At 53.6% G+C, this 27,389-nt stretch overlaps 1 protein-coding gene and 1 pseudogene across 1 annotated transcript; both read right to left on the bottom strand.

The window, feature by feature from the left end:
- Positions 1–10,177: 10,177 nt before the first annotated feature.
- Positions 10,178–11,146, bottom strand: LOC100346904 (protein BTG4 pseudogene; annotated as a pseudogene).
- An 11,891-nt stretch (positions 11,147–23,037) lies between these two features.
- Positions 23,038–25,209, bottom strand: CHST14 (carbohydrate sulfotransferase 14). The gene has a single exon (XM_008269193.4). The coding sequence runs from the start codon at positions 24,992–24,994 to the stop codon at positions 23,864–23,866; it is 1,131 nt and encodes a 376-aa protein (XP_008267415.3). The 5' UTR covers positions 24,995–25,209; the 3' UTR covers positions 23,038–23,863.
- Between the last annotated feature and the right edge of the window lie 2,180 nt (positions 25,210–27,389).

The following is a 27,389-nucleotide window of genomic DNA, read 5'->3' as shown; positions in this document are numbered from 1 at the left end:
ACAGCACCCAGGTGTCACCGTCATTGCCCGTGACACTTCAAACAGCCCCAACCCCTTAAAACCAAGAGGCAGAGCGTGCCGTGGAAACTCAGGCGTGTGGCACTCATTCTGCTGACAAATGAGAACTGCAAGGGAACAGAGGAGTGGGGCGCTGCACCACACACGCAAGCCCGCAGCTCTGATCCCTGATGTCAGAGCGGGTTCTCGTCACTCAGCCTGGGTCCTGGCACCTCAGACACGCTGACCCACTGGAAGATGCCTGGCTCTGAGTAGGCATCAGCACGTTTTTCTGATCTCTGTTATGCCACAATTTTCCTAACCTGAATTTCTGATACCTGTTGTCTCCTTGTTAGCAGGGACTCCTCTCCTGCCAGCCTAGCCTTTTTCCCTGGAAGGAAGCAGACCTTGCAAAGCTGAAATACACATCAGGAGATGAGAGCGTTGGAAACTCTGAAACCGCTGCTCACGAAGGCAAACATCTCGCCAGCACGCCATCGGCAGCGGAGCCGCGCCGGTACTTAGAAACCGCCCTGTGCACACTTGAACCGTGTTTGCTCACAGGGTGCATGCATAATAAAGGGAAGGGTTTTCAAAAACGACTTGTGACAGTGACAGTGACAGTGACCTGTGCTCAGATATCTGTGCTTGCTTCTCCCCACCTGTGAGCTCCTTGTTGGGCTTTAGGACGACACCAGGGCTGCCCAGGTATTTCATCCCTGCCCCGGATTCCCTTCAATACATACCAAAGTCTCCCACGTACAGTGTGGTAACCAGAGTGAATAGTAACATGGTGTACTCAAAATCTGACCAGAGAATAGATCTGTTTTCTAAGGCTTATTTATGTATGTATTAGAAAGGCAGAGTTGGGGCCGGCTCTGTGTGTAGCTGGTAAAGTTTGAGTCCCATATGCCGGTGCCGTGGCTCAATTGGCTAATCCTCCGCTTTGCGGCACCGGCATACCGGGTTCTAGTCCCAGTCGGGGCGCCGGATTCTGTCCCGGTTGCCCCTCTTCCAGGCCAGCTCTCTGCTGTGGCCAGGGAGTGCAGTGGAGGATGGCCCAAGTGCTTGTGCCCTGTACCCCATGGGAGACCAGGAGAAGCACCTGGCTCCTGGCTTCAGATCAGCGCGGTGCACCGGCCGCAGCACTCCGGCCGCGGCAACCATTGGAGGATGAACCAACGGCAAAGGAAGACCTTTCTCTCTGTCTCTCTCTCTCACTGTCCACTCTGCCTGTCAAAAAAAAAAGAATATGAAGTTTGAGTCCCAGCTGCTCCACTTCCCATCCAGCTCTCTGCCACGGCCTGGGAAAGCAGTAGAAGAAGGCCCAAGCCCTTGAGCCCCTGCACCCACGTGGGAGACCCAGAGGAGGCTCCTGGCTTTGAATCAGCCCAGCTCTGGCCCTTTGCAGTCATTTGGGGAGTGAACCAGCAGATGGGCGATCTCTCTGCCTCTCTGTCACTCTGCCTGTCAAATAAATGAAAGGAAGGAAGGAAGGAAAGAAGGAAGGGAGGGAGGGAGGGAGAAGAAGGAAAAGAGAAAATAAAGAAAGGCAGAGTGACGGAGAGGGAGATTTTCCATCTGCTGGAATGGGATGGGCCAAGTTGAAGCAAGGAGCCTAGAATTCCATTCGGGTCTTCCCAGTGGGTGGCAGCAGAGCCAGTACCTGGGCCATCCTCTGCTGCTTTCCCAGGCACATGAGCAGGGAGCTGGATCAGAAGCTGAGGCACCGGGACTCAAACTGGCGCCCTAATGGGATTTGGGAGGCTGGCATTGCAGGTGGTGGCTCAAACTTCTGGGCCACACTACCAGGCCCCAGAGAGCAGTTCTCATTCATACACACACACACACACACACATATACAAACACATACTGACGTATTGTATATGAGGTGATGGATATGTCAATTAGTGTTCTTGTGGTAAATACTTCATAAAGTACATGGATGTCAAAACATCACACTGTACACCTTCTCATTTTTGTGTCTCTTTTTGTTAATTTTTTTCTTCGCTTTTACATTACACAGCCTAAAGACCCGCAAGTTTTATTTGTCAATTACATCTCAAGAAAGCTGAGGAGGAAAATACTGATTTCTCCATGTCTCCAGAGGAGGAGAGTGAGGCAAGCAGGTGCCAGCATGGGCTGAGCCTGGCGACCCCCACCCCGTCCCCCACCCTGGGGGTCTCCTGGAAAACCTGCTCATCACTGGGGGTAGAGAGCAGCCTCCAGCCTGGGATGGACAGAAACCACTCGGAAGGACTCCGGCAGTGGGACGGGAGCAGTGTGAAATTGCAACTGCAAAACCTGCTCTGGGTTCTGGCCAGGAACCCACCCCCCCCTCACAGGGGTCAGAGAGAGAGTGTAAGTGCTTCCAGCGCATCCCGGCTCATCCTGAAACATAAATTCACACTCAGGCATAAGCGGTGCTTCCAGAAAACTGGTGGTGTCTGAGGGAGCGTGGAAGAAAGCCCCATGCAGGCAAAGGGTGCTGTAAGGGACAGAGTGGGTGGGGCCAGTCCGAGGCAGCAGAACTCACACTTAGGTGCTACCTCAGGTGGCTTTGAGGAGGGAGGGGAAAAGAGAGCCAGCAGGAGTTCTTCCTGCTCTTGGGAGCCTGAGCAAGGTGCTAGGGAAGTGGGCTGGCTGGCTTGGGTTCTTGCACAGTAGGCACGGCAAGTGGCACACACACCACCCCCAAGCCCCGCCTCGCCCTTGGGGCAGGTGTGCTGCACATAAGTTAAGTTACTGCTTGGGGTGCTTGCCTCCATTAGAGTGCTGCTTGGAGACCCAGCCACTCTGTTTCTGCTTCAGTGTCCTACTAACACCCTCTGGGAGGTTTGTAGAAGACCCACGTGGAGAGGGCCAGCACTGTGGCGAATAGGCTAAGCCTCCACCTGTGGAGCTGGCATTCCAAACTGGCACCAGTTCAAGTTCCGGCTGTTCCACTTCTGATCCAGCTCCCTGCTAATGGCCTGGGAAAGCAGTAGAAGATGGCCCAAGTGTTTGGGCCCCTGTACCCATGTGGAGACCTGGAAGAAGCTGCTGGCTCCTGGCTTTGGATTGGCCCAGCTCTGGCCGTTGTGGCCACTTAGGGAGTGAATTAGTGGATGCAAGACCTCTGTCTCTGTCTCTCCCTCCATCGGTAACTCTACCTCTCAAATAAATAAATAAATCTTAAAAACAAGAAGAAGAAAGATCCAGGTGGAGTTCCTGGCCCCTGACTTCCACCTGACCCAGCCCTGGCTGGTGCAAGCATTTGGAGAGTAAACGAGTGTATGAAAGTTATCTCTCAGGGCCTGCGCTGTGGCCTAGTGGGTAAAGCTGCTGCCTGCAGTGCAGGCATCCCATATGGGTGCCAGTTTGAGTCCTGGCTGCTCCACTTCTGATCTAGTTCTCTGCTATGGCCTGGGCAAGCAGTGGAAGATGGCCCAAGTCTTGCTCACTTGGAGTCTGTGCCCTGCTGGGTGCAGGAACCAAAGAGCTGAAGGGCCAAGGAGGGCGATGCGGCTCGTGTGGAGAGCACTGACCCACAGGATCCTTGCTTCACCTTCTCGGTGTCACATCTGTGTCTCCTGCCTCTCCCAGGAGCCTGCTTCCCAAGGACGCAGGGCAAGCTCCTTTGTCCCGCATCTCACACACACGGTACTCTCAGAACGAACCTTCCGCCATTGACACAATTACAAAGAGTAATTACAGTGATTTCTTGCGTTCATTCTCCTGCCACAGCTACAGCTAGATTCTACGAGCACGTGGCCTTTGTGCATTGTATTTCATTCTGTGAGTAACTGTTTCCTTCATGCTCCCATCAGTCCTTAGGTGGATGCTTCTTCCGTCATTGTGATCATCTTAATTGTGACTGTTAAGAATATCTATCAAAGTTGCACTTGTTGGGGTTCTTTAGGGAAATGGGAGCACTGGGACTTGTATATACACAGAAAGATCTGTTGTAAAGATTCAGCTTATGCCGGCGCCGCGGCTTACTAGGCTAATCCTCCGCCTTGCAGTGCCGGCACACCCGGTTCTAGTCCCGGTCGGGGCGCCAGATTCTGTCCCGGTTGCCCCTCTTCCAGGCCAGCTCTCTGCTGTGGCCCGGGAGTGCAGTGGAGGATGGCCCAAGTGCTTGGGCCCTGCACCCCATGGGAGACCAGGATAAGCACCTGGCTCCTGCCATCGGATCAGCGTGGTGCACCAGCCGCAGCGCGGTGCTGATCCGTGGTGGCCATTGGAGGGTGAACCAACGGCAAAGGAAGACCTTTCTGTCTCTCTCTCTCACTGTCCACTCTGCCTGTCAAAAATAAAAAATATATATAAAAAAAAGATTCAGCTCGTGTGATTATAGAAGCTGTGAAGTCCTGAGGTCCACAGCTGAGAAGCTGACACCAGGGAGAGCTGAAAGTGTGGTTCCAGGTCAAGTACAAAGGTATGAAAATCAGGAGGGCCAGTTCCAGGCCAACAGCAAGCAGGCTCAAGGTTCAAAGGGAAGTAGGAAGGGACCAACATCCCACTCAAGGCAGCCACACAGGACTCACCCCTTACTCTTAAGGGAGGTGCAGGATTTTTGTTCTACTCATACCCTCAAAGAATTGGATGTAGCCCACCCACTGTGGAGCAGAGGGCATCTGCTTTACTTAGTCCGCCCATTCAAATGCTCATCTCCTCCAAAATCACCCTCCCAGACACACTCAGAATCCTATTTGAGGGGCCGGCACCATGGTGCAACAGGTTAAGCTGCCATGTGCAGTGCCAGCATCCCATATGGGCACTGGTTCGAGTCCCAGCTGCACCCATTCTGATCCAGCTCCCTGCTAATGCACCTGGGAAAGCAGCGGAGAATGGCGCCAGTCCTTGGGCCCCTGCACCCATGTGGGAGACCCAGAAGAAGCTCCTGGCTCCTGGATTTGGACCAGCCAAGCTCTTGCTGTTGTGGCCATTTGGGGAGTGAACCAGTGAATGGAAGACCCCTCTCTCTCTCTCTCTCTCTCTCTCTCTCTCTCTCTCTTTCTCTCTCCAACTCTGCCTTTCAAATAAATAAATAAATAAATCTTTTAAAAGGAAAGAACAATGTTTAACCAACTATCTGGGCAAACCATAGACCAGTCAAGCTGACACACAAAATTAACTATCACAAAAGTTGAGGGCAGGAAGATTTTTACAGCCCCTAAAATCACCTAGTAGTTATCTGCTCTGCCTCCTACAGATTACACCCAGCCACGGTGCTGGTAAGTGCTTTATGTGAACAGCTGTAATTTATTGAGGGTTACATGCATTCTCTCATCTAAAACTCAAAACAAACTCCATATTACAGATCCAGAAACTGAGGCTACAAGAAGTCAAACAACACACCCAGTGGCATATAGATAAGCCCAAGCCTGCCTGGCTTCCCACGCTGTGCTCCTAACTTCCATGCTTCCTGGGTTTCCTGGAAGGAACGGGGACTTGCAGGGACAGAGAGTGAAATTCCCACCTTGGTGGCCCACAGCTCACCTGCGCGCTATTTATGGCATTCCAAGTCTTAGATCGATCTATGTATACTTAGAGAGAACGGACTTAAAGCAGCAGGTGAGTGAGACAAGAAGAAGCCCACTCTACCAATTTTCAGACTTGCTTACTATAACTAAAACTCCAGGGGCCGGCACTGTAGCACAATGAGTTAACACCCTGGCCTGAAGCACCGGCATCCCATATGGGTGCCGGTTCGAGACCTGACTGCTCCACTTCCTATCCAGCTCTCTGCAGTGACCTGGGAGAGTCGTAGAAGATGGCCCAAGTCCTTGGGCCCCTGCATCTGTGTGGGAGACCCAGAAGAAGCTCCTGGCTCCTGGCCATTGCGGCCAGCTGGGGAGTGAACCATCGGATGGAAGACCTCTCTCTATCTCTCTCTGTGCCTATCCTCTCTGTGTGTAACTCTGACTTTCAAATAAATAAATAAATAAATCTTAAAAAAAAAAAACAACTCCAGGAATCTCATTTCTGCATTTCTATACCATGTAGGTTTTAAAAGCTATGCAACTTTGGGGCTGGTGCTGTGGTGCAGTGGGTTAATGCCCTGGCCTGAAGCGCCAGCATCCCATATGGGTGCCAGTTCAAGACCCGGCTGCTCTACTTCCAATCCAGCTCTCTGCTGCGGCCTGGGAAAGCAGTAGAAGATGGCCCAAGTCCTTGGGCCCCTGCAGCCATGTGGGAGACCTGGAGGAAGCTCCTGGCTCCTGGCTTCAGATTGGGACAGCTCCAACCATTGCTGTCAATTGGGGAGTGAACCATCGGATGGAAGACCTCTCTCTCTGCCTCTCCTCTCTCTGTGTAACTCTGACTTTCAAATAAATAAAATCATTTTAAAAAAAGCTATGCAACTTAGTATTAAAGAGAAAAACATAATTTTTGAAAAATGATATATATATATACAAAAGCATAGACAAAAATATATGTGCTGGACAAAGAGTAGTAAACACTCTTGTCTCACACACACATACACACCCCATCCTTCTTCCTGAATCACAACTCCTAGTCAAGAAATCACAAGCAGAAAATAGCAGGCACGTGTTTATCTACAAGGACCGTCAAAGTAGAGAAATGGGTTTAGGAGCTGGGGTGAACTCCCAGGGATTTGTCTTCCCTGAAGTGGATCAGAGGAACTACAGAAAAGGGATTATGTAGTCAAATAAATTTGGGAGAACTTATGTGTTCTGGTGTGTTCTGCTGTCTCCGCTCTCCGTGCAAATCTGTAAGACACATGACCATATCAGGAAAAGAGCACCCTGTAGCAATCTTTCAAATTCTGTGTAACTCCGTACGTCTCCAACATATGTGAGCAAAACTTCTCACAGGGCCTGTCACCGGAATACAACTGGTGTTCCTCTGGGGACACAGTAGCAGGTGCTGGCCCAAGGCAGGCCCTAACTAATGGCCAGGGCATACCTCGCTGCTTTCCTGACCACTGCTGCCAGTGACAGGACACTCTGGGTGAGAAAATGTCTCTGGAGCCCCGAGTAAGGCAGGGAGCAAAGCCGTAACAGCCACCCTAGTCAGAGAGGGACGGGGGAGTGAGCCGACGCAACATGGACAAGTTTGCTTTGCTGGTCCCAGGAGTCATTATATTTCAAAAAAAGTTTATTTAGTTTTCTAAAAGATGTATTTATTTGAAAGGCAAGGGTTGCAGAGAGAGAGAGAGACAGAGAGATCTTCTATCCTCTGGTTCACTCCGCAACTGGCTGCAATAGCTGAGGCTGGGCCAGGCCAAGCAAGGAGGCTGGAAGGGATCAGAGCTTGGGCCCTTGCCCACTGATGTCTCAGGAGCAGCAGCAAGGAGCTGGATTGGAAGGGGAGCAGCCAGGTCTGGGATTAGAACCAGCACTCATAGGAGATGCCTGCGTTGCAGTTGGTAGCTGGGTCAGGTGGAAGTCAGGGGCCAGGAACTACACCTGGATCTTTCTTCTTGTTGTTTTTAAGATTTATTTGTTTGTTTTTATTGATTAGAAAGGAGAGAGAGAGAGAGAGAGAGAGAGAGAGAGAGAGAGAATGAATCTTCCATTCACTGCTTCACTCCTCAAATGTCCACACCAGCTGGGGCTGGGCCAGGCCAAAGGCAGAAGCCAGGAACACCATCCTGGCCTTCCATGCGGGTAGCAGGGACTAAGCACTTGAGCCATCATCTGCTGTCCCCTGGGGGCACAATAGCAGGAATGCTGGACAGGAAGTAAAGGCAGAACTTGCTCACAGGCACTCCAACATGGGAAGCTGGTGTCCCAAGCAGCGGCTTCGCCCCACGGCAGGGCAATGCCCAGTAGAGGCATCACTATCCACATTTGCAATTCAAGTGGAAGTTTCCAGGAGGAAGCAGGAGCTTGAATTATGAAAACTAAAATATAAAATCTTGTTATTTGACTTGTGTTTTAATCAGTAAGAGTCTCATTAACAACAATTACATTGACGATTATTTTTAAAAGTTAGTGATTGCCATGAGCAGCGTAAGAACGCAAGCTGCTGAAGAAAAATGTGTCCCCACACCGTGCAGCTGCCTCATGACCTGCTGGGACAGCACTAGGGCGTGTGCGCCGTAACGACACCATCCCCAACTCCCTCACCTAGCACCATGCGGGCAGGGGCGTGCAAAGCCGCCTGCTCCAGTGTGAGAGGATACAGTCACAAGAGACCCAAACGGAAAAGGACAGGTTTTGAGAAAAGCCAATATCCACTTCAGGGCAACACAGACTGTAGCAATAATCCGATAATGTGCTCCAAGTAACAAAGGGGCCATATTGAAACAGCAACATTGTCCCCAAAGTGTCAATAATGCTAGCTGAAAAATCCAACAGCAACTATCTTAAGTAAGGATAAAGCCAGATTTGTATTCCATGAGCTCCTTTGGGTTTCATGGCTATCTGTGATTCCCTGTTGCATGATGACAAATCAACTGCCCATGACCATCATTCTTGTTTTTTTTTTTTTTTTTTTTTTTTTTTTTTTTTTTAAGATTTATTTATTTATTTGAAAGTCAGAGTTACACAGAGAAGGAAAGGCAGAGAGAGAGGTCTTCCACCCTGTGGTTCGTTCCCCAGCTGGCCGCACTGACCAGAGCTGTGCCAATCCAAAGCCAGGAGTCAGGATCTTCCTCCAGGTCTTCCCATACCGGTGCAGGGGCCCAAGGACTTGGCTATCTTTTACTGCTTTCCCAGGCCACAGCAGAGAGCTGGATCGGAAATGGAGCAGCTGAGACTCGAACTATTGCCCGTATGGGATGCTGGCACTGCAGGTGGCGGCAGCTTTACCCGCTACGCCACAGCGCCAGCACCCATGACCATCACTCTTGACTTTGGTGGAACGTATGGTCGGGAGCCTCATCTGCAGGTTCCTGGGGAACACTCTTCAGTCTGAGCAGCAATCAGCTAGCACTGCTTAGAGGCAGACACGACAGCTCCAGAACAGTTCCAGAGGGCCCCTGCACTGTGCATGCCAGTGAGGGACCTGGGGAAGCAGAGGATGCTCTGAGTGCCGGGACCCCTGCCACTCACATGGGAGACCTGGAGAGAGTTCCAGCCTCCTGATTGGCCCAGCCCTGGCCATTGTAGCCACTAGGGAGTGAACCAGCAAGTGGAAGATCTTTCTCTGGTCTTCCTCTGCCTGTCACTTTGATTTTCAAATACATAAAATAATTTTTTAAAAACAAACAAAAAACCCACAGAAATCCTGGGCTACCAAAGGGCTGTTTCACAGAAATAGAAAAAAAAAAAATCCCCAAAATCATACGGAATCTAAAAGCCACCTGCAGTGCCGGCATCCCATATGGGTGCTGGTTCGAGTCCCAGGTGCTCCACTTCCGGTCCAGCTCTCTACTATGGCCTGGGAAAGCAGTGGAAGATGGCTCAAGTGCTTGAGCCCCTGCACCTGCAGGGGAGACCCGGAGGAAGCTCCTGGCTCCAGGCTTCATATCAGCTTTTCTCCGGCTGTTGAGGTCATACCAGCAGAAGGAAGATTTTTCTCTCTCTGCCTCTAACTCTGCCTTTCAAATAAATAAATAAATCTATCTATCTATCTATATTTAAAAAAGAAAACAGTGTTGTTCCTTTGGCCACATGTATGCACATCTACAAGAACGGCAACGGGGTGTCAAGGGCGCAGGTACTGTTCACAAAGGAATGCCCATAAATGTTACCAGGGCAGGACTGGAAGGGTCTGCAATCATACCCAGCATGCTGTTGGCGTTGTTGTAAACTAGCAAGTTAAGGGCAAGATTCTTGCCGAGAGAATGAATGTGCGTGTTGAATGTATTAAGCACTCTAAGGGGCGAACAGCTTTCTGAAACAGGTGGAGGAAAATGGTCAGAAACAGAAGACGTCAATGAGAAGGGCCTGGGTTCCACTACAGCACTTCCTGCTCCACCGAGAGATGCCCGCTCTGTCAGAACCCACGCGAAGTCTAAGCCGCTGGAATTCGTTCCCGAGCAATTCGTGTAAGTGCAAAAAAAAAAAAAATTTAAAAATACCTCTGGTTGTAAAAATGTAAAAACAAATGCATACAGCTGCAAAGCAAACCAGTTATATTTAAATTTCATTATCAAAATATTAAAAACAAAAATATCTTATTGATATATATTTCTTTATGAACACATTGAGAATCTAATGACAAGTCTAATAATTTTTTTTATGGTATGTTTATTTAAGCTTACTTTTCATAATTCATTGAATCTTATAGGTCAGCATCTTCATTCTATTACTTCACTGGGTACATTTACTAGTATTACATAAAACGTCACATAAAATGAAGAATTGAAAGTACTTTTCAGAACAGAGTCATCATCTGATAAGACTTGTAAACGTACACCTCAGGCCCAACCTGAACATTTTGTTTCATGGGCCTCTCAGCCTCAGATTCATTTTCTTTTTGGTAAAACGAAGCCAGTCCTGTAGCCTTTTCCCGCTGCATGCCTAGTCACTGTCTTGGCGGTTTGTGTTGACCCAGTGGTACCGGTCCACCCGGTGCATAGCAGCAGGCCTGTGACACTTGGGGTTCTTATATACAGTGCGACAGGCACTTCCCAGGAGGCCCACGTGGCCATCTGCCACGTGCTCTCTGCGGGACATTTGGAACCAAGATTGAAAGTTCTGTTTCAAGTTTTCAACCTGATAAATGCTCTTCAGATTGCTGACTTTAGGGATGATCTGAGGTTCTCTGCAACAATTTTCTTCATCAGAGGACGTGCCGGAGGAGTGGGCCAACGTGGCTTTATTAACAGCATAACCGATTTGTTGGGAGAGTTCCCATTCCTCCCGTCTGCCTTTAAAAGAAGCTATTGTGAATGGATGATTTTTCTCACCATACCTGCAGCACACTTCAAAGGGATCTACCCATATGGTCATCTCCTTTGGAAGTCCCAGGTGAGAAAAGTCTACATTACTCCCGGCACAAGCCCTTTCTAAAATGGGATCTTTATTCTGGTTACTGTTGATCCTAACACACCTGAAGCCTTGCCCTTTAGCAGGGCAATCGGAGTGCCAGTGACCTCTGTAGCTCTCAAACAAGACTGTCATCAGCTTTTCTGCAAAGTCTTCTATTTGTTGCTTACTCAGTTTGTCATGTTTTTTTTACCAGTTTTGTGAGAAAGAAAACTGTTGTTGCAATTTCATCTCTCATGATTTGAGGAAATTCTAAGAGGAGACCAAGAAGAGCAAAACATTGTAGGAGACAGTAGCTCTAAAATGTGGTTCATAAACTGCACACTTTAAGATTTATCAAACACATAGCATACTTGCCAGCAAAAGCTCTTCAGCTCCAACAAAACACGGGCCAGAGGTAGAAGACCAATTGTACTACACTTTGTGTTTCTAACTCTCAACCCTGCCTGCTTCTAATAATTTTTTTAAAAATATTTTTTTAAAAATTTTAAAGATTTTATTTATTTATTTGAAAGTCAGAGTTACACAGAGAGAGGAGAGGCAGAGAGAGGGAGGTCTTCTGTCCATGGATTCACTCCCCAATTGGCTGCAATGGCCGGAGCTGCACCAATCCAAAGCCAGGAGCCAGGAGCTTCCTCTGGGTCTCCGCTGCAGGTGCAGGGGCCCAAGGACTTGGGCCATTTCCCACTGCTTCCCAGGCCAAAGCAGAGAGCTGGATTGGAAGTGGAGCAGCTGGGACTTGAATCGGCACCCATATGGGATGCCAGCACTGCAGGTAGTGGCTTTACCCACTACGCCACAGTGCTGGACCCCCAGAAAAGATTTATTTTGAAAGTTACAGAGAGAAAGATCGTCTGTCTGCTGGTTCACTGTCCAAATGGCTGCAATGGCTGGAGCTGGGCAGGTCGAAGCTGGGAGCCAGGAGCTCCATCTGGGCCTCCCACGTGGCTGCTTGGGCCCAAGCACTTGGGTCATCCTCTGCTGCTTTCCCAGGTGCATTAGCAGGGAGCTGGATGGGAAGTGGAGCAGCCAGGACTCGAACCAGTGCCTATATGTGCTGCCAGCATCGCAGGTGGCGGCTTTACCCACTATGCCACAACATTGGCCCCAAGCCTAATAATTTCAGAGTATAATAGATACTTCAGTAGCTGTAAAGTGATATAAAAAGATCTCATTTCTATAAATGACAAGGTAACAGATTTTACTAATATTTCATACAATAGTTCACACACCTTAGAATAGTAAAAGTAAAGATGGAAATTTTCCCCTAAAATTTACCAACTGCCTGAATTTTGTCCACAGATCTTTGAGGGCCTTAAAGATCCCAGGTAAACCTTTGGCCTAAATTTTACCTAGTTGAAATGGTTAAAGCTACATGGAGAGACTTCAAAAAGTTCATGCAAGGGACAGGTATTTGGTGCAGTGGGTAAGACCCTGGCTCAATATGTGCACATCCCATACTGGGGTCCCTGGGTTGAAGTCCCAGCTCCACTCCTGATTCTAGCTCCCTGTTAATGCAAATCCCAGGAGGAAGTAGGTCATGACTCAAGGAGTCGGGTCCCTCACACCTACACAGGAAACCCGATGGAGGTCCCAGCTCCCAGTCTAGACCCAGCCCACCTCTAGCTATTGCAGGCATTTGGGGAATGAGCCAGAAAATGGGCAGTCTGTCTCTCTCTATATATGTATCTGTTTCTCTGCCTTTCACATAAATAAAATACACAATTAAAAATTGGGGGGCAAGGGCCAACCTTGTGGTGCAGAGGATTAAACCACTTCTGCAACACTGGCATCCCGTATTGGAGCACCCCTTCGAGTCCTGGCTGCTCTGCTTCTGCTCCAGCTCCTTGCTAACGTGCCTGGGAAAGCAGCAGCAGGTGGCTCAAGGACTTGGACCTGTGCTACCCAAGCGGGAGATCCAGATGGAGTTCCTGGCTCCTGTTTTCAGCCTGGCCCAGCCCCTGACATTGCAGCCATCTGGGGAGTAAGCCAGTGGATGGAAGCTCTCTCTCTCCCTCTTCCTCTGCCATTCCACCTTTCAAATAAATAAAAATCTTTTTAAAAATTTGGGGGCAGGTGGTTGGCACAGGTTAAGTGCCACTCGCAAAGTCCCCATCCCACACCAGAGTGCTGGTTTAAGTCGTGGCTTCTCTGCTTCCAACCCACCTTCCTGCCAGTGCATTCTGGGAGGCAGCAGGTGGTGGCTGAAGTGCTCGGTATCCACAGGGGAGACCTGGATGGAGTTCTGGGTTTCTGTTGCAGGCATTTGGGGAGTGAACCAGCAAATGGAAGATCTCTCTCTCTGTCTCTCCCTCTCTCTGTAACTCTTTCAAAATAAATAAATCTTTATTAATAATAATATGCACTTTCTGAAACTTTCCAAAGACCCATCATACACCTGTCTTCAAGATTAACTGGAGTCTTGGATTACTAAGGGGCTGCCCCAGCCTGTGGACCATCCCATGTCTCCTTCCACAGAGAAGCCAGGCCAGGATCCAAACCTCAGCTCTCAGAACATCTGTGGAACCAAGTAAGGAGGAGCCGAAGTCTCCTGGCACGGCCAGACCCTTCCCTGGGAATTCTCACCCTTCCCTCCAGCATCTCTGCAGGACATGGTGTGCACCCTCCTCTTAGCTCCCGAGCCCCACCCTGGAAGGGGCCCCAAGTCTGCAGTCCCTGAGAAGAGGAGGGGAACTCCTGGAGGGCAAGGACCTCCGTGGTTATTAGGTAACTAGTCAGAAGGAGAACCCCTGAGCAAGAAGGACCCAGACCCAGGCAGTCACGTGGCTGCCCATCCCCTCCCCCTCGGGCTGGAATGTCCTCTTGTTGCTAGGCAACGAGACAGAATTCAGTGTACCCAGAGGATCGGTACACCCTCAGTAGTGAGTGGTGAGCAGTGTGTGTGATGTGACGCATCACCTCCCCTGGAGGTTCAGGAGAAAGGAGAGGAAAAAGATTTCTGAAGTGGCCTCAAGGAGCTCCTGGGGTGGGGTGGGACGGCTTCCCACCAGGACTCAGCGTGGTGTCCAGGGCGCACCCCAGGGAGCAGGACAGAGGGGTCCTTCCCTCGGAGTTCCTCCTCCTCTTCCCACACCAGGCCCTGTCAAAATCCACGGTGTTCATGGCCAAGGTGTCCAAAGGGGCTGATAATGGAAGCCCTCCTAAGGAACCCAGCTGATGAGATTCGAAGGGGCAGTGCCGCTGGGGACACCACATCCACATCAGAGTGCTTGGGTTTCAGTCCCTCCTCCCCTTCTGATCCCGAGTCCTGCTAATGTGCACCGTGGGAGGTGGCAAGGACTCAAGAGCTTGAGCCATCCTCTGCCACTCACTTGGGAAACCCAGGCTGAGCTCTGGGTTCCAGGCCTTGCCCAGCCCTTGCTGAGCATTTGGGGAGCAGCCCGATGGGGAGAGGATCTGAGTTTGCTTCTATCTCTCTGCCTTTCAAATCGAATGGAAAAAATAAAGACTTCAAAGGGGCTCCTTGCAGGGCAGGGTGTGGGCGTAGAGTTCAGAACCGCTTCCACTCCCAGGGCAGCCTGTCAGCCCCCTCCAAGTCCAGGCCTCCGTCTCCAAGACAGGAAGTAGCACAATGCAGCAGAGTCACTATGATGATAAGCGTGCAGGTCAGAGACCGCCAACGGAGGTGACAGTTGAGATGCTGCTTGAGAGTGTGCAAGTGCAAGTTCAAGTTCCGGTTCCACTCCCGATTCTAGCCTTCTGCTAATGCACACCCTGGCAGGTAACAGATGATGACTCAAGCACTTGGGTTCCTGCCTCCCATGTGGGAAACCTGGATTGAGTCCTGGACTTCAGCCTGGCCCAGCCTTGGCACCTGTAGGCGTTTGGGGAGTGAACCAGCAGATGAACAATCTCTGTCTGCCTTTCAAATGAATAAAAATTAAAACAATATATAAACATGCAAGTCAACCTGAAACCATTAGAAACCATCAAAAAATCTAAATTTTGACGTTCTGCAAAACAACAGATTCAATGGCTTCAGAATATTAATGACATGAAAGACTGCAAGGGAAGGGGCTGGAGCTGTGGCTCACTTGGTTAATCCTCTGCCTGTGGTGCCGGCATCCCATATGGGCGCCAGGTTCTAGTCCCAGTTGCTCCTTTTCCAGTCCAGCTCTCTGCTGTGGCCCGGGAGGGCAGTGGAAGATGGCCCAAGTGGTTGGGCCCTGCACCCTCATGGGAGACCAGGAAAAGCTCCTGGCTTCAGATTGGCGTAGCTCTGGCCGTAGCGGCCATTTGGGGGGTGAACCAACGGAAGGAAGACCTTTCTATCTCTCCGTCTAACTCTATCTGTCAAAAAAAAAAAAAAAAAAAAAAAAAAAAAAAAAAAAGACTGCCTGCAAGGGAAAAAAATGGAAAATTGTCTCTGCTTAAGAGAGACGAGAAGTCCTAACAACGAAATGTTGTCATGGTCCTTGATTGGATCCTGACTTCTAGGAAGATGTCCTAAAGGACATAATTCACACACCTGGGAAGATCTGAGTGTGGATTCCTGTCATATTGCTGAAGTGACGTAAGATGTCCGGTGCCGACTGTGGAGGGGATTACATAGCGGAATGTCCGTTCCTCAGGAGACACATGCTCAGGGTGCGGGGTGACACATCGTGAGGTCTGTAAGCTATTCTGGAATGGTTAGTAACACATACACGAACAGAACGGGAGACCAAACGTGGCAAACGCTAACTGGAGAATCTAGGTCATGAGTGTTCATTGTACTATTTTTGTAACTTTCATGTAGGTTTGAACAGTTTCAAAATAAAAAAAAAATAGGGAAAGATGTAGAACTGTCTTAGCACAGGGCCTGGCACAGGCACAGTGATGGCTCCTCGCCATGATCAGCTGGCTGTGGCACCCATGTGGGAATGACTTCTCGGACCAAGAAGAGCATGTGCGGCGGCAGGGTGTGGGGTGCTAGAGGGTCCCCCCCGACCCCGGCCCTTCAAGGCCCACGACAGAGCGCTCCTCCCCTCCTGTTCCTCACACTGTGGAAGATGTCTGAAGCTCCCTGGCCCAGGTCACCTGTCAAGTTCAAAGACTGCCCTTGAGGCAGGTAAGGGGTCAGAGCTGGCAATGCCATTTGTCACACGGGGATGGGGCAGGCAGTCCCTGAGGGCTGGGCCTTAGAGAGCAGATGTGAGGACGAGAAGGAGGTGCTCCTCTCTGGGCGACCCCCATGCACACTGCCCTCACACCCTCTGTGTGCTACTAGCTTCTGTTTGTTGGGTATCAGGCCCTTTCTTCTTCTTCTTCTTCTTCTTCTTCTTTTTAAAGATTTATTTATTTATTTGAAAAGCAGAGTTAAAGAACGAAGAGGGAGGGAGAGTCAGATCTTCTATCTGCTGGTTCACTCCCCAAATGGCCACAACAGCTGGAGCTGGCCAATCTGAAGCCAGGGGTTTCTTCCAGGTCTCCTACATAGGTGCAAGGGCCTAAGCACTTGGGCCATCCTCTGCTGCTTTCCCAGGCACATTATTAGGGAGCTGGATAGGAAGTGGAGCAGCCGGGACTTGAACCAGCGCCCATATGGGATGCCGGCACTGCAAGTGGCAGCTTAACTGGCTACGCTACAGCACCAGGCCCCTATCAGGCCCCTATCAGGCCCTTTCTGTGACTTGTTTCTTTCTCTTTTATTTGCAACCAAGAGGAAGCTCCCATCCACCAGTGCACTCCCCCAAATGCCCACAATAGCTGGGCTGGGCCCGGTGAAGCCGGGGGCCAGGAATGCAATCCAGGTCTCCCACATAGGAAGCAGGGACCCAACTAACTTGAGCGATCACCGCTACCTTCCAGGGTCTGTATGGCAGGAAGCCGGAGTTAGAAGCTGGGGCACTAAACCAGGGACTCCAGTGCCTTTAACTGCTAGAATAAACTCCCTCCCCCTGTGACTTATTTTAAAATCTCCCAGGGCCAGTGCTGTAGCATAGCAAGTAAAGCCACTGACTGCAGTGCTGGCATCCAGTATGGGCACTGGTTCGAGTCCCAGATGCTCCACTTCTGATCCAGCTCTCTGCTATGGCTGAGAAAGCAGTAGAAGATGGCCCAAGTCCTTGGGCCCCTGCACCTGCATGGGAAATCTGGAAGAAGCTCCTGGCTCCTGGCTTCAGATCAGCACATCTCTGGCCATTGTGGCAACTTGGGGAGTGAACCAGCAGATGGAAGACCTCTCTCTCTCTCTAACTCTGCCTTTCAAATTAATTAATTAATTAATAATAATAAAAACTCCCAACATTTCACTTGTGTGGAAACAGCTCAGAAAGGGGCTGGTTAACTGGTCTAGGTAGTAAGCACCTGGGCTATGAGGCCACAACACCTGGACTTTCAGGGCTCTGCCGCCCCTGGGCTCTGGCTGGGGTCCCAGGGGCTGCTTAATCTCCCTGGGCTGAGAAGAGAGAAAGCAGCAGGTGGGCACTTGCTGGTCTCCCACAGCTGGAGCAGCTGTGAGGCTGAGTCCTGGGTCCCTCCAGCTGTGAGCTGCCAGGGAGGCAGCAGCCCAGCAGGCCCCGCGGCTCGGTTGTGCCGTTGGCAGGAGTGGCACCGCAGGCTCCTCCTGGCTGAGCGCCTGGAGCTCCTCGTATCTTTCTGCTCCCCAAAGCCCCACCCCAAGGTCAAGACCGGCATAGTTTTCTTGCTGGCGGATTGAGGGGCAGTGGGTGACCTGGCCTGACCTTGACATTCCACATCCCCTCACAAAGGCAAAATCAGAGCTCCTCCTGTAATTCTTTGCCTCTGTGGGGACTCCCATGCAGATGGGTCCTCGGAGGCACCCAGGATCCGGAGATAAGGGGCCGAAGAGCTCAGGAGGGCAGTGCGGCAGGAGGTCTGGGGCTCGAATGCATGTGGCTCCCTGGGAGCTCTGAGGGAGGCACCATTCCTGTCCTCCCAGGCTGCCCCTGGATGGTCACACTGGGACTACACCCCCTGCCAGGTCCACAGCACCAGCACCCTGACTCAACACCTGGGGGAGTCTGCCTTCCCCATCACAGCTGGAAGGATGTGCGCCTAGAACAGAGGAAATCTAGGTGAAGACCATCGTGAATATCCTCTGGCAAAGACACAAAGCAAACAGAATCAAAACCCACAGTGAGCTGGGTAAACTGCAGAGAAAACATCCTGAAAATTATAGCACGGGCATTTGGGCATGGTGCTGGCACGTGGCCTTCAGTGCCAACATGATGGGCAGGGGCAGCCGGGACAGCCATGGGGAAGAGTTTAGTTCAGGAGATTGCCAGGGGCCTGTGCTGTGGCTTAATAGATTAAGTATCTGCCTGCCGCAGCCATTGAGTCCTGGCCATTCCAATTCCGATCCAGCTCCCTGCTATGGCCTGGGAAGGCAGTGGAGGAAGGCCTGTGTGGGAGACCTAGAAGAAGCTCCTGGCTCCTGGTTTCAGATCAGCCCAACTCCAGCTGTTGCAGCCACTTGGGGAGTAAACCAGCAAATGAAAGATCCCTCTGCCTATAACTCTACCACTCAAATAAATACATATTTTTTTTTGACAGGCAGAGTGGACAGTGAGAGAGACAGAGAGAAAGGTCTTCCTTTGCCGCTGCTTCACCCTCCAATGGCCGCCGCGGCTGGGGCGGCTGCGAGCTGATCCGAAGGCAGGAGCCAGGTACTTATCCTGGTCTCCCATGGGGTGCAGGGTCCAAGCACTTGGGCCATCCTCCACTGCACTCCCTGGTGAGCAGAGAGCTGGTCTGGAAGAGGGGCAACCCAAACGGGACAGAATCCGGCACCTCGACTGGGACTAGAACCCGGTGTGCTGGCGCCGCAGGTGGAGGATTAGCCTAGTGAGCCGCGGTGCCGGCCTTAAATAAATATTTTTTTTTTTTTAAAGAAAAAAGAGATCCCCAGAGGGGCCAGCACTGTGGCATTGCCTGTGAAGTGGCCACCTGTGGCATCAGTATCCCATGTGGGCGCCGATGCTCCACTTCTGATCCAGCTCCCTGCTAATGTGCCTGGGAAAGCAGTGAAAGGTGGCCCAAGTACTTGGGCCCCTGCACCCATGTGGGGGACCAGGAGGATTTTTGCTCTTGGCTTCAGACAGGCCCAGCTCTAGCTGTTGTGGGCATTTGGGCAGTGAACCAGCAAATGGAAGATCTCTGTCTCTCAAACACTGCCTTTCAAATAAATAAATGAATAAATCTTTTAAAAGATAAAGAAAGGGGGGAGAGGGAGCGAGAGAGGGAGGGAGAGAGAGAGAAAGAATCCCCAGACACCTAGAGGCTCTTGTGAGGCCAACAGCTGCCTTACGGTTGTTCAAGAGGTCATTTTGTCGCCGCGGCTCACTAGGCTAATCCTCCGCCTTGCGGCGCCGGCACACTGAGTTCTAGTCCTGGTCGGGGCGCCAGGATTCTGTCCTGGTTGCCCCTCTTCCAGGCCAGCTCTCTGCTGTGGCCAGGGAGTGCAGTGGAAGATGGCCCAAGTGCTTGGGCCCTGCACCCCATGGGAGACCAGGATAAGTACCTGGCTCCTGCCATCGGATCAGCGTGGTGCACCGGCCGCGGTGCGCCGGCCGCAGTGCGCTGGCTGCGGCGGCCATTGGAGGGTGAACCAACGGCAAAGGAAGACCTTTCTCTCTGTCTCTCTCACTGTCCACTCTGCCTGTCAAAAAAAAAAAAAAAAAAAAAAAAGAGGTCATTTTGTTTTGTCCCCAGAACTGTGGTGGCCAGTGCCCCTAAGTCAGATGGCCAGGTCGGGTCTGTATGACAGCCCCCCCCGGGGGGGGCACCGTGCCCGACTTGCTTCCTGAGAACCCACTGGGGGTTGCCGACACTGCCTGAGCCTCCCAGTGCTGCGCCTTTCCACCTGCCGCAGTGTTCACGTTCCTTCCCCACGGCTGCTTTTAGCCAGCGACTGCACCTACCAGCAGTACTACCCTGGACAGCTTCTGCCCACAGAGGGCTCCTCCCGGTGCCGTTTGCCTGGGATGCCCCACTGCCCAGGCTGAGCCTCGCAGCAGCACTGAGATCTGAGAGCCCGCCCACACGGGTCAGCTTCCAGTTCTCCCTTCACACCTGTAGGCTCTTCCCGCTCCCTTCACCTTTATACTGCACAGATGCTTTCTCCAATAAAACTCTCATGCATCCAATGCTGCCTTTGCACCTGCTGCTTAGAGGGCCTGAACTAACAATCTAGTACATTCCTGGTCTGAGTTCAGTCGTCTGGGACTGCTGATCCTCCAATGGGCAGATCTGGTGAATTTTATGATGGCTGCATCATTTGTCTGAGGACAAATCGCTTGTGCAGTGTTGAGAGGAGGGCTGATGATGGGTGCAAAAAAGCAGAGAAATCCAACACGACACTCAACAGCAGGTGCAACGAACTGGGTAACAATGCATCTTCCTTTTGTGGGGCTGTTGCTCCCCGTCTTCGTGGAGGAACGATACAGGACCCTGCGCTGTTCTTTTGTCTGCTCGGCCCTCCCCGGGTTTGCTGCTGGTTCTTCCCGGGTTGGCTACCGTCCCTTCCACCTCCGTGGAAGGGCGGTTCCCCCTGCCACTTTCCCCACTTCCACGGGGGAGCGGCACACCGCCGGCCGGCTCTCTCGGGGGCTGCTCAGGTGTTCCTCAGGTGTTCCTTCAGATAGATGTTCCTGGTGCATGGTGTCTCTCTCCTCCTTTATAGTCCTCTTCCACCAATCCCAACTCTGCTACCCACACGCCGAGTACGCTGCTCTCCTCCAATCAGGAGCAGGTCCTGCAGCTTGTCAAGTTGGTGAAAGGCAGCTGTGTAGAAGCTGTTTACTCCCTTCTCAGCGCCGTATTGTGGGAGAGCAGATGCATGAATAAGTCTTAATTCCAGTAACAGTCTAGTCCGAGTTGCTCCCCACATGGGGCGCACCTTAGATGGAGCTGGGTGTTGACCCCGAGCCCACCACCTCTTGGACACATCAATGAAACGGCACTTCCTCATCTATAAAATGGGAATAATCTGGCTGTGCTGGGCTGAGGGTAATACATGGGCAGCACTGGCACGGCAGCTATTGTTAACCAGCAGCATTTCCCCTGAGGAAGAGAAAGACGGCCTCCCCTGGCTCGCAGAAGGAAAACCGGTGCAGCCCTGCTGGGAGGGGCCGGGAGCGCAGCCCCACTCCGGTGCTGGGCGAAGGGAAAGGTCTGTGTTCCTCCAGTGGCTGGGTCAGCTCTGCCCTGCTGCTTCCTGGGAGGGGGCAAGGGTGGGAGAGGGAAGGGGCGGGGCAAGGACCTCGGGATTCAAGGTGCTTTCTCACAGGATGAGCAATGGATGAGAACTGGAACCTGGAAGGGGAGCCATGGCCCAGACCCCTCAGGGCTCCTCCCCTTTCCTTTGTTCTCAGCCCTGGGAGAAGTCAACCAAGTGCTGGCCCCATCCCCGGTCTGTGCCCGGCTGAAGGGGCCCTTTGCCCCCTTAGGGACCAAGCAGTAGTTCAGGGCTTGTCTCTGGGTGGAGCCGGGCCTGAGAAGGCCACTGCCACGCTGGCCCCACCGAGGCTGCCTGCACCCCACCCCTCTCTGCCGCCTCCTTGGCACCGTCCTTGAAAGAAATCCCTTTTCCTGACAGGAAGGGCAGGGGACACATTCGGTTCCTCAGGGGCTCTCTGTGGGGGGGAAATGGCCCAGCAGGTGGCGGTTGTTCTGCCTGTCCCCTCCCGTGGTCCGCACACCACAGGTGTCCGGCTCAGGATTCTCTGTGGCCCAGCACCCCTCTCAGCACATCCGGGGGCTTCATTTGCTCCCACTCCTCTAGGGCAGGGAGCGGTCAGTCATCTGCACCGCCTGCAAAGGCTCCTCAAAACGACCCGTGGGCCCTTCAGCCTTCATCTAATTCAGCCTTGCTGGTTCCCCTGCTCTCCCCCCCAACACCTCCTTCCTCAGTCTCCCTCTTTGCCCATGCCCTCTCCTCTCCCCTCCCCTCCTTCCTGTTTGCAAGCACACAGCCCTGGGCGGGACACTGAGCCAGTGTCCCTGTCTGTGGGATGGGGTGACACCTCTGGCCCTGGGCGTTGGGAGGGTTACCCGAGCCGAGGAGGACATAGCAGCTACCTCTGGCTTCTCTGCCATAGCCCCAGGCTAGGAGGAAGGGGCACAGGGTGGGCAGGGCTGGGACCTGACTCGTGGGCAGAGGAAATGAAGCCAGATGTCCAAGGAGCGCTGCCCAGAGAGCGCTCAGGCCCCCGGCTCAGGGCTGGCCACTGAGAACACCCGCTGGGCCAGGTACTCTGTCCTGACTTCCGCCCGCAGTCTAGGTAAGGTGGGCACACGGATGTGATATAAGCTCCTAGAAGTGGCCAGGAGCCTGGAGGAGCAGAGCTGTGACTTGCCCAGTGCCGGCGAAGTCCCCAGGGCATCTGAACTAGACAGCGGGCCTGTAAAGCCTTCTGGAAGCCCATGTGACCTGGTGGGCCAGGCAGAAAACCCTGTGTGCCCAGAGAAGCCCCCCTCACCCAAATTCCCAGCCTGGGGCTAGTTTTCCTCCCTAAAGCCAGGCACACAGCAAGGCTAGCTATTGGCAGCACCTACAAAGGGGCCCCTCCTTCCCGCCTCTCTGCCGCCAACCCCGAAGCACAGCGGTGCAACACTGAGGGAGTGATATAGGACAACTGCTCCAGCCTTTCACCCTTCCCAGGGTCAGACCTGCTGTTGCCTGTATCCTGGTGAGCCCAGGCCTCCTGGAGGCCACCCGCTCTGACTCCATGCCTCCCGCATTGCCCACAACATCCTCGGGACCTAAGTAGCCCCTCGCCTGCCTTCCTCGTCATTCCCCATGGCAGCAAAAACCTCCCTCTGCTCACACGGTGATCCCTTCCTCCACTGGGAAGTGCTCTGCCCGGCCTCCTCTTCCAGTGCTCCTGCCCCAGGGGAGGAGTAGCCTGTATCAGCCTCCTCTTCCAGTGCTCCTGCCCCAGGGGAGGAGTAGCCTGTATCGCCTACAGGGAAATATCTGGGGCCACTCCAAACCAGCCGTGCCTGTCCTTTGGTGACAGCCCAATCTGTGGCCTAGAGAAGCCCCCTAAAGGCTCCCTGGGCTGGCAGTGGCCCACTGGGCTCGCTCAAACAAGTGACACCTGCTCCCACTGCCTCTACCTGCAGACTCCTCCCCTGACCCAGGGACCTGCAGGAGCTCAGAGGAGAGAATCATGGAGAGGCTCAATTTATATACAAAACAGCTTTATTAAAAAATTCAGCCAGTAGGAAAACAAAGCCCTTTCAAGGGTTCTATCAAAAAGTACAAATTTTAAATAAATGCATCAGAAAAATGGCAGCAAGATACACCAACCAACCACAGCCACAGCCTTGAAGGCCTTGGCAGGAGGGAAGGAAGAATTGGCAGTGAGGCTCCCAGAGCTGGGGGAAGAGCTGGGGCACGGGGGTCTTTGGATGCCTACGGGGCCAGGTCCTGGAGCCACCAGGCAAGTGCCCTGCTTTAATAATTTACCTTTCCTTGCAAAAATGGAAAGGATCTGGCAAGCGCTGGAAGTTCTAAGTCTGGAGCAGAAGGCACAAAAGACACTTAGCAAGCATGACTGCTCACTCCAGTCCTGAGGCGGGGACCAGGGCTCACAGCCACGGGGTCCACTCCTAGAGGGGCCGCCTCTGGGTCTGGCCACAGGTTAAAGGAAGGTAGACCAGGTGCACGGCGTAAGTCCTGCAGCTGGCAGTAGGGGAATGGGGGTGGGGGACTGCAATCAGTCTTCAGACCCAAGTGCTGAATCGCTGGCAAACTGGTATCCGTCTCTGCTGGGGGGGCCCTCAAGAGGTGCCCCACTGTGGAGCCACAGGCCTCCTCTCCAGCCGTGTCCTCTGGACCACTGCAAGCATCCGCCCTGTCCAAGGAACTTCTCAGGGCATCCTCCCACCTCCGCCATCCAAGAAGCCCCAAGCCCCAGAGCCAGGGTTTCTCTGAACTGCCGGCAGAAGCGCAAGGTGCTGGCACTGCTGAAGCCAGGTCTCGGCAGCTGCTGGCCCCCCAGCCACGGTCACTGGTGACAGGCCTCCCTGGTGACATTAGGCAGAGGGTAGGCAAAGAGAGAGAAGTCCAGTATATATTTCGGCAGCACATCCTGCAGCAGGGCCCGGGGGACACTGCACAGGTGATAGTGCAGGCTTTCAGGGCTGGCAGGCCTGTACCAGGCCTGGCGGGCCGGGAAGCGGACCTGCGGTGGCGCCTGCACCCACTCTAGCACCTGGTTGGCGTCGGCCTCCAGCCTCTCATAGGAGCCTACAAAGTCGTAGCGGACGGCACAAGGCTGGCACAGGTGGTACACGGGCATCCAGTGCTCATTCATACGCTGCGGGTCCTCGTCCACCAGGTATCTCAGGAACTCGGAGAAGGTGACGTCGTCACCTGCCGGACTGGGCCCGGCTCCAGCCCTGTATCGCCTCACGATCTCGGAGCCATAGCGCTGCTGGTACTCGCGGATCTCTCCGAATTTGTTGCGGTAAGCAGAGAGGAGCCGCTCCAAGGGGTCACGCACGAACAGAAACTTGAAGTAGTGCTGCAGGCGGTAGCGAATCTCCTCGGGCCGCAGGTCGCCCAGGAACACCAGGTCGCTGCGGTGGTCCATCTTGAGGCGGACGTCCACGCTGTCCAGGACCCCCGCCAGCACCTTGAGCACCCGCTTCCAGTTGGAGCAGGCCACCTTGGGGACGTAGCAGTAGAGGAAGCGGTAGCGGTCACTCACGAGAATGTGGCGCAGCAGGGTGCGCCGCTGCCCCACGGGCAGGTCCCAGGGGTCCCGGGGCATGCCCGGTTGCCCGCACACCGCCCGCAAGGTCCGGTTCCGGACGTCTTGTCGCACTTGCAAGTCTGAGTCCTCAGCACCCGGGGACAGCCCCTCAGGCTTGGGGACGCTCCCGCGCCAGGCGGCGCCCTCGCGGCGGGGAGGGTGCAGGGGAAGGGGCTTCATTTCGGCCAGGATGCCCCGTTCGATCATGAGCAGCAGCCCGCTGGAGGCCACGATCACCGCGAACATCAGCATGGACGGCAGCAGCAGGGGCGGCGCCCCCGCCCCGGCCCGGGCCCTGCCCAGCGGGGCCCGCCTCAGCCCCCGGCCCAGGGGCTCGGCGCCATTTGGGACCGCCAGCGGGGTCAGCGGGCGGGGGAACATGGTGTTCCCGGGGGTGGGGGCCTGCGCAGGCCCGGCCGATCCGAGGGCTGCCTGAGGAGGCGGGATCGGGAAGAGGGGTCGGGCGGCAGGGCCGGGAGGCGTCGGGGAGGAGGGGGCTGCGGGGTTGGGGGCCAGGGAGCGGGGGTGGTCGGCTCCTGGGCCGCGGCGCGGCAGCGGACCGCGGGCGGCGGGCGGCGGGCGGGCGCGGCGAGGCACCAGGGCCGGATGTCCCGCCCGGCCGCTCTCCGCCCCCGGCCCCGCCGTGACACAGGCGCAGGGCGGGCCCGCGCCAGGGGCGGGGAGAAGGGCGGGCGCCCCAGCGGGGAGTGGGCTGGGGTGGGTGCACCGGACCCCCACGGTGGGGGGAGGGCGCCTGAGTGAGGCCGCCAGGGGCCCCAGGGCTGGGGACAAAAGCTGCTGAGACCTCGCAGGCGGAAAAGACCCAGGCCGCGGTATCCCGACGCACGGAGCGCGTGCCCTCTGGGAGCTGCCGGGAGAGAATCCGCACCCACCACCCCGGGGCAAACTCTGGCCTGGCCGCACCCTTCCTCCTGCAGCCGGTCCGGGAGGCCTGGAGGCCCGCAGCGCTGCCTGCGAGTCCAGGCACGCGGAGGTCGGTCTTGGTCTTTCCGGCTGAAAGCGGAGTCCTTCGCAGCCTTAGGGGCCCCAGCCCCGCAGGTCCTGGCCATTCTCCGAAAGAGGAACTGTTGGGCACTGACCAGTGTCTCCATGGTGACCTTCGGGTTTAGCAATAGCTGGGGACTCTAGTGCTTATCCAGTGTTTGGAAGTACAGTCTTCCCTCCTGTGTGTCTGGGTCGCCCTGGGCTGGGGCTGCTGTGGTGCAGCTGGTGCATTTTTAAGGATGACCAGCTGGGGACAGGGAGCAGCAGGGAAATGGCAAGCGTTGTGTGTTCAGTTCATGGGGGCTGCAGGGAGGTCCAGAAGCACTCTCTGTTGGTGGCCAGCCTTTGCCCACCTGCTCTAGGAACCCAGCTAAGCACCCGAACCCAGGAGCAACGTGATTAAAGCCCAAGTGTATGGAGGCAGGCAGCTGCTCAGTGTTCTGTGTTCATTGTCTCCTCTAATTGTCACAGCCACCCTAGCAGGTAGGACAGTGGGCATTCCCACTGCACAGCTGAAAGAGGCGGCCAGGGAAGCGGAGACTCTATACAGGTCAGTCTGACTGTAAAACTTAAACTCCTAATTACGATCCTTTAGAGATTAATGGAGCAGAGTGGAATGGACGGGAGGGAGGAAGCAGGTGACCTGGGGACACGCGGTAAGAGTGATGAAAACAGAACGAAAGGAAGCCAGCATTGTGCAGTGGGTTAAGCAGTGGCTTGCGATGCAGCATCCCATGTTGGGAGTGCACTCTCCTAATGCACCCAGGAAAGGAATGACGGCCCAACTACTTGGTTCCCTGTCACCTGCCTGGAAGACCAGGATGGAGTTTCTAGCTCCTGGTCTGGTGGTTGCAGCCATCTGGGGACATTGATCTTTTCCAGTCATTCTGAAGCCTTTCAAATCAATCTTTTTAAAAAAATTAATTTTTTTTCAGAGTTATGGGGGGACTTTCATCCACTGGTTTATTCCCCTGATGGCTGCTAGTCAGGGCTGGGCCAGTATGAAACCAAGAGCCAGGAGCTTCATCTGGGTCTCCCACGTGGGATCTAGGCATCCCAGGTATGGCAGCTTTACTTTCTACATAATGCCAGCCCCAATAAATAACTTAAAAAAAAAAAAAAGACTGTAAGATGCCCCCACAGTAGAAGAACAAAGTGACAGGGCTTGGTGACAAAGCTAGAGGGGTCAGGGATGGCCCCTGACCCCAGGAGGGCTGAGGGCAAGGAATGGGAGCCAATGGCCTCTTCCAGCTCCCTGGAGCAGGATGAACGCCAGGTGCACCCCCCAGCCACTTACTGCTTCAGGTGTTGGTCAGGGTTTAGCCTTCACCACACTGCTCCTTTCCATTAGCATGACAGATAACAGATTTCTGGTGGTGGGAGTATTTCCCACTGAAGTCATTCCACTATTCGCCTCCTCCCCCCCCATTAAGTCTTCTTTTATACTAGCAGATCTCTAAGGGTTTTGGATAATTTGGCCATATGTTGAGGGCAGCTCTCAGGGCTGGCAGTGAGAGGGAGACATGCTTACTCTGGTGGAGTCCTTGGGCAAGGCACTTAGCTCCACACATTTCTTGTCTGTAGAATAATGTTAGGCCAGCACACATCTCAAGGGACTCTTGTGAGTAGCACACTGAGGGCAGTGCTGTGTCAAGTTCACGAGAGCTGTGTCGCTAATAACCTCTATGGAAATGCACCTGCCCCCACGCTAGGTGTCCTCACCAAAACCAAGAGGGCTGGGTGATCACATTCTGCCTCCTGAGCACCCCCA

Source organism: Oryctolagus cuniculus, chromosome 12, assembly GCF_051225735.1.
Source record: "Oryctolagus cuniculus isolate XC-2025 breed Fujian yellow rabbit chromosome 12, ASM5122573v1, whole genome shotgun sequence".
Taxonomy (NCBI): Eukaryota; Metazoa; Chordata; class Mammalia; order Lagomorpha; family Leporidae; genus Oryctolagus; species Oryctolagus cuniculus.
The sequence above is the reverse complement of the archived record's forward strand: the minus strand, read 5'-3'. Positions and strand labels throughout refer to the sequence as shown.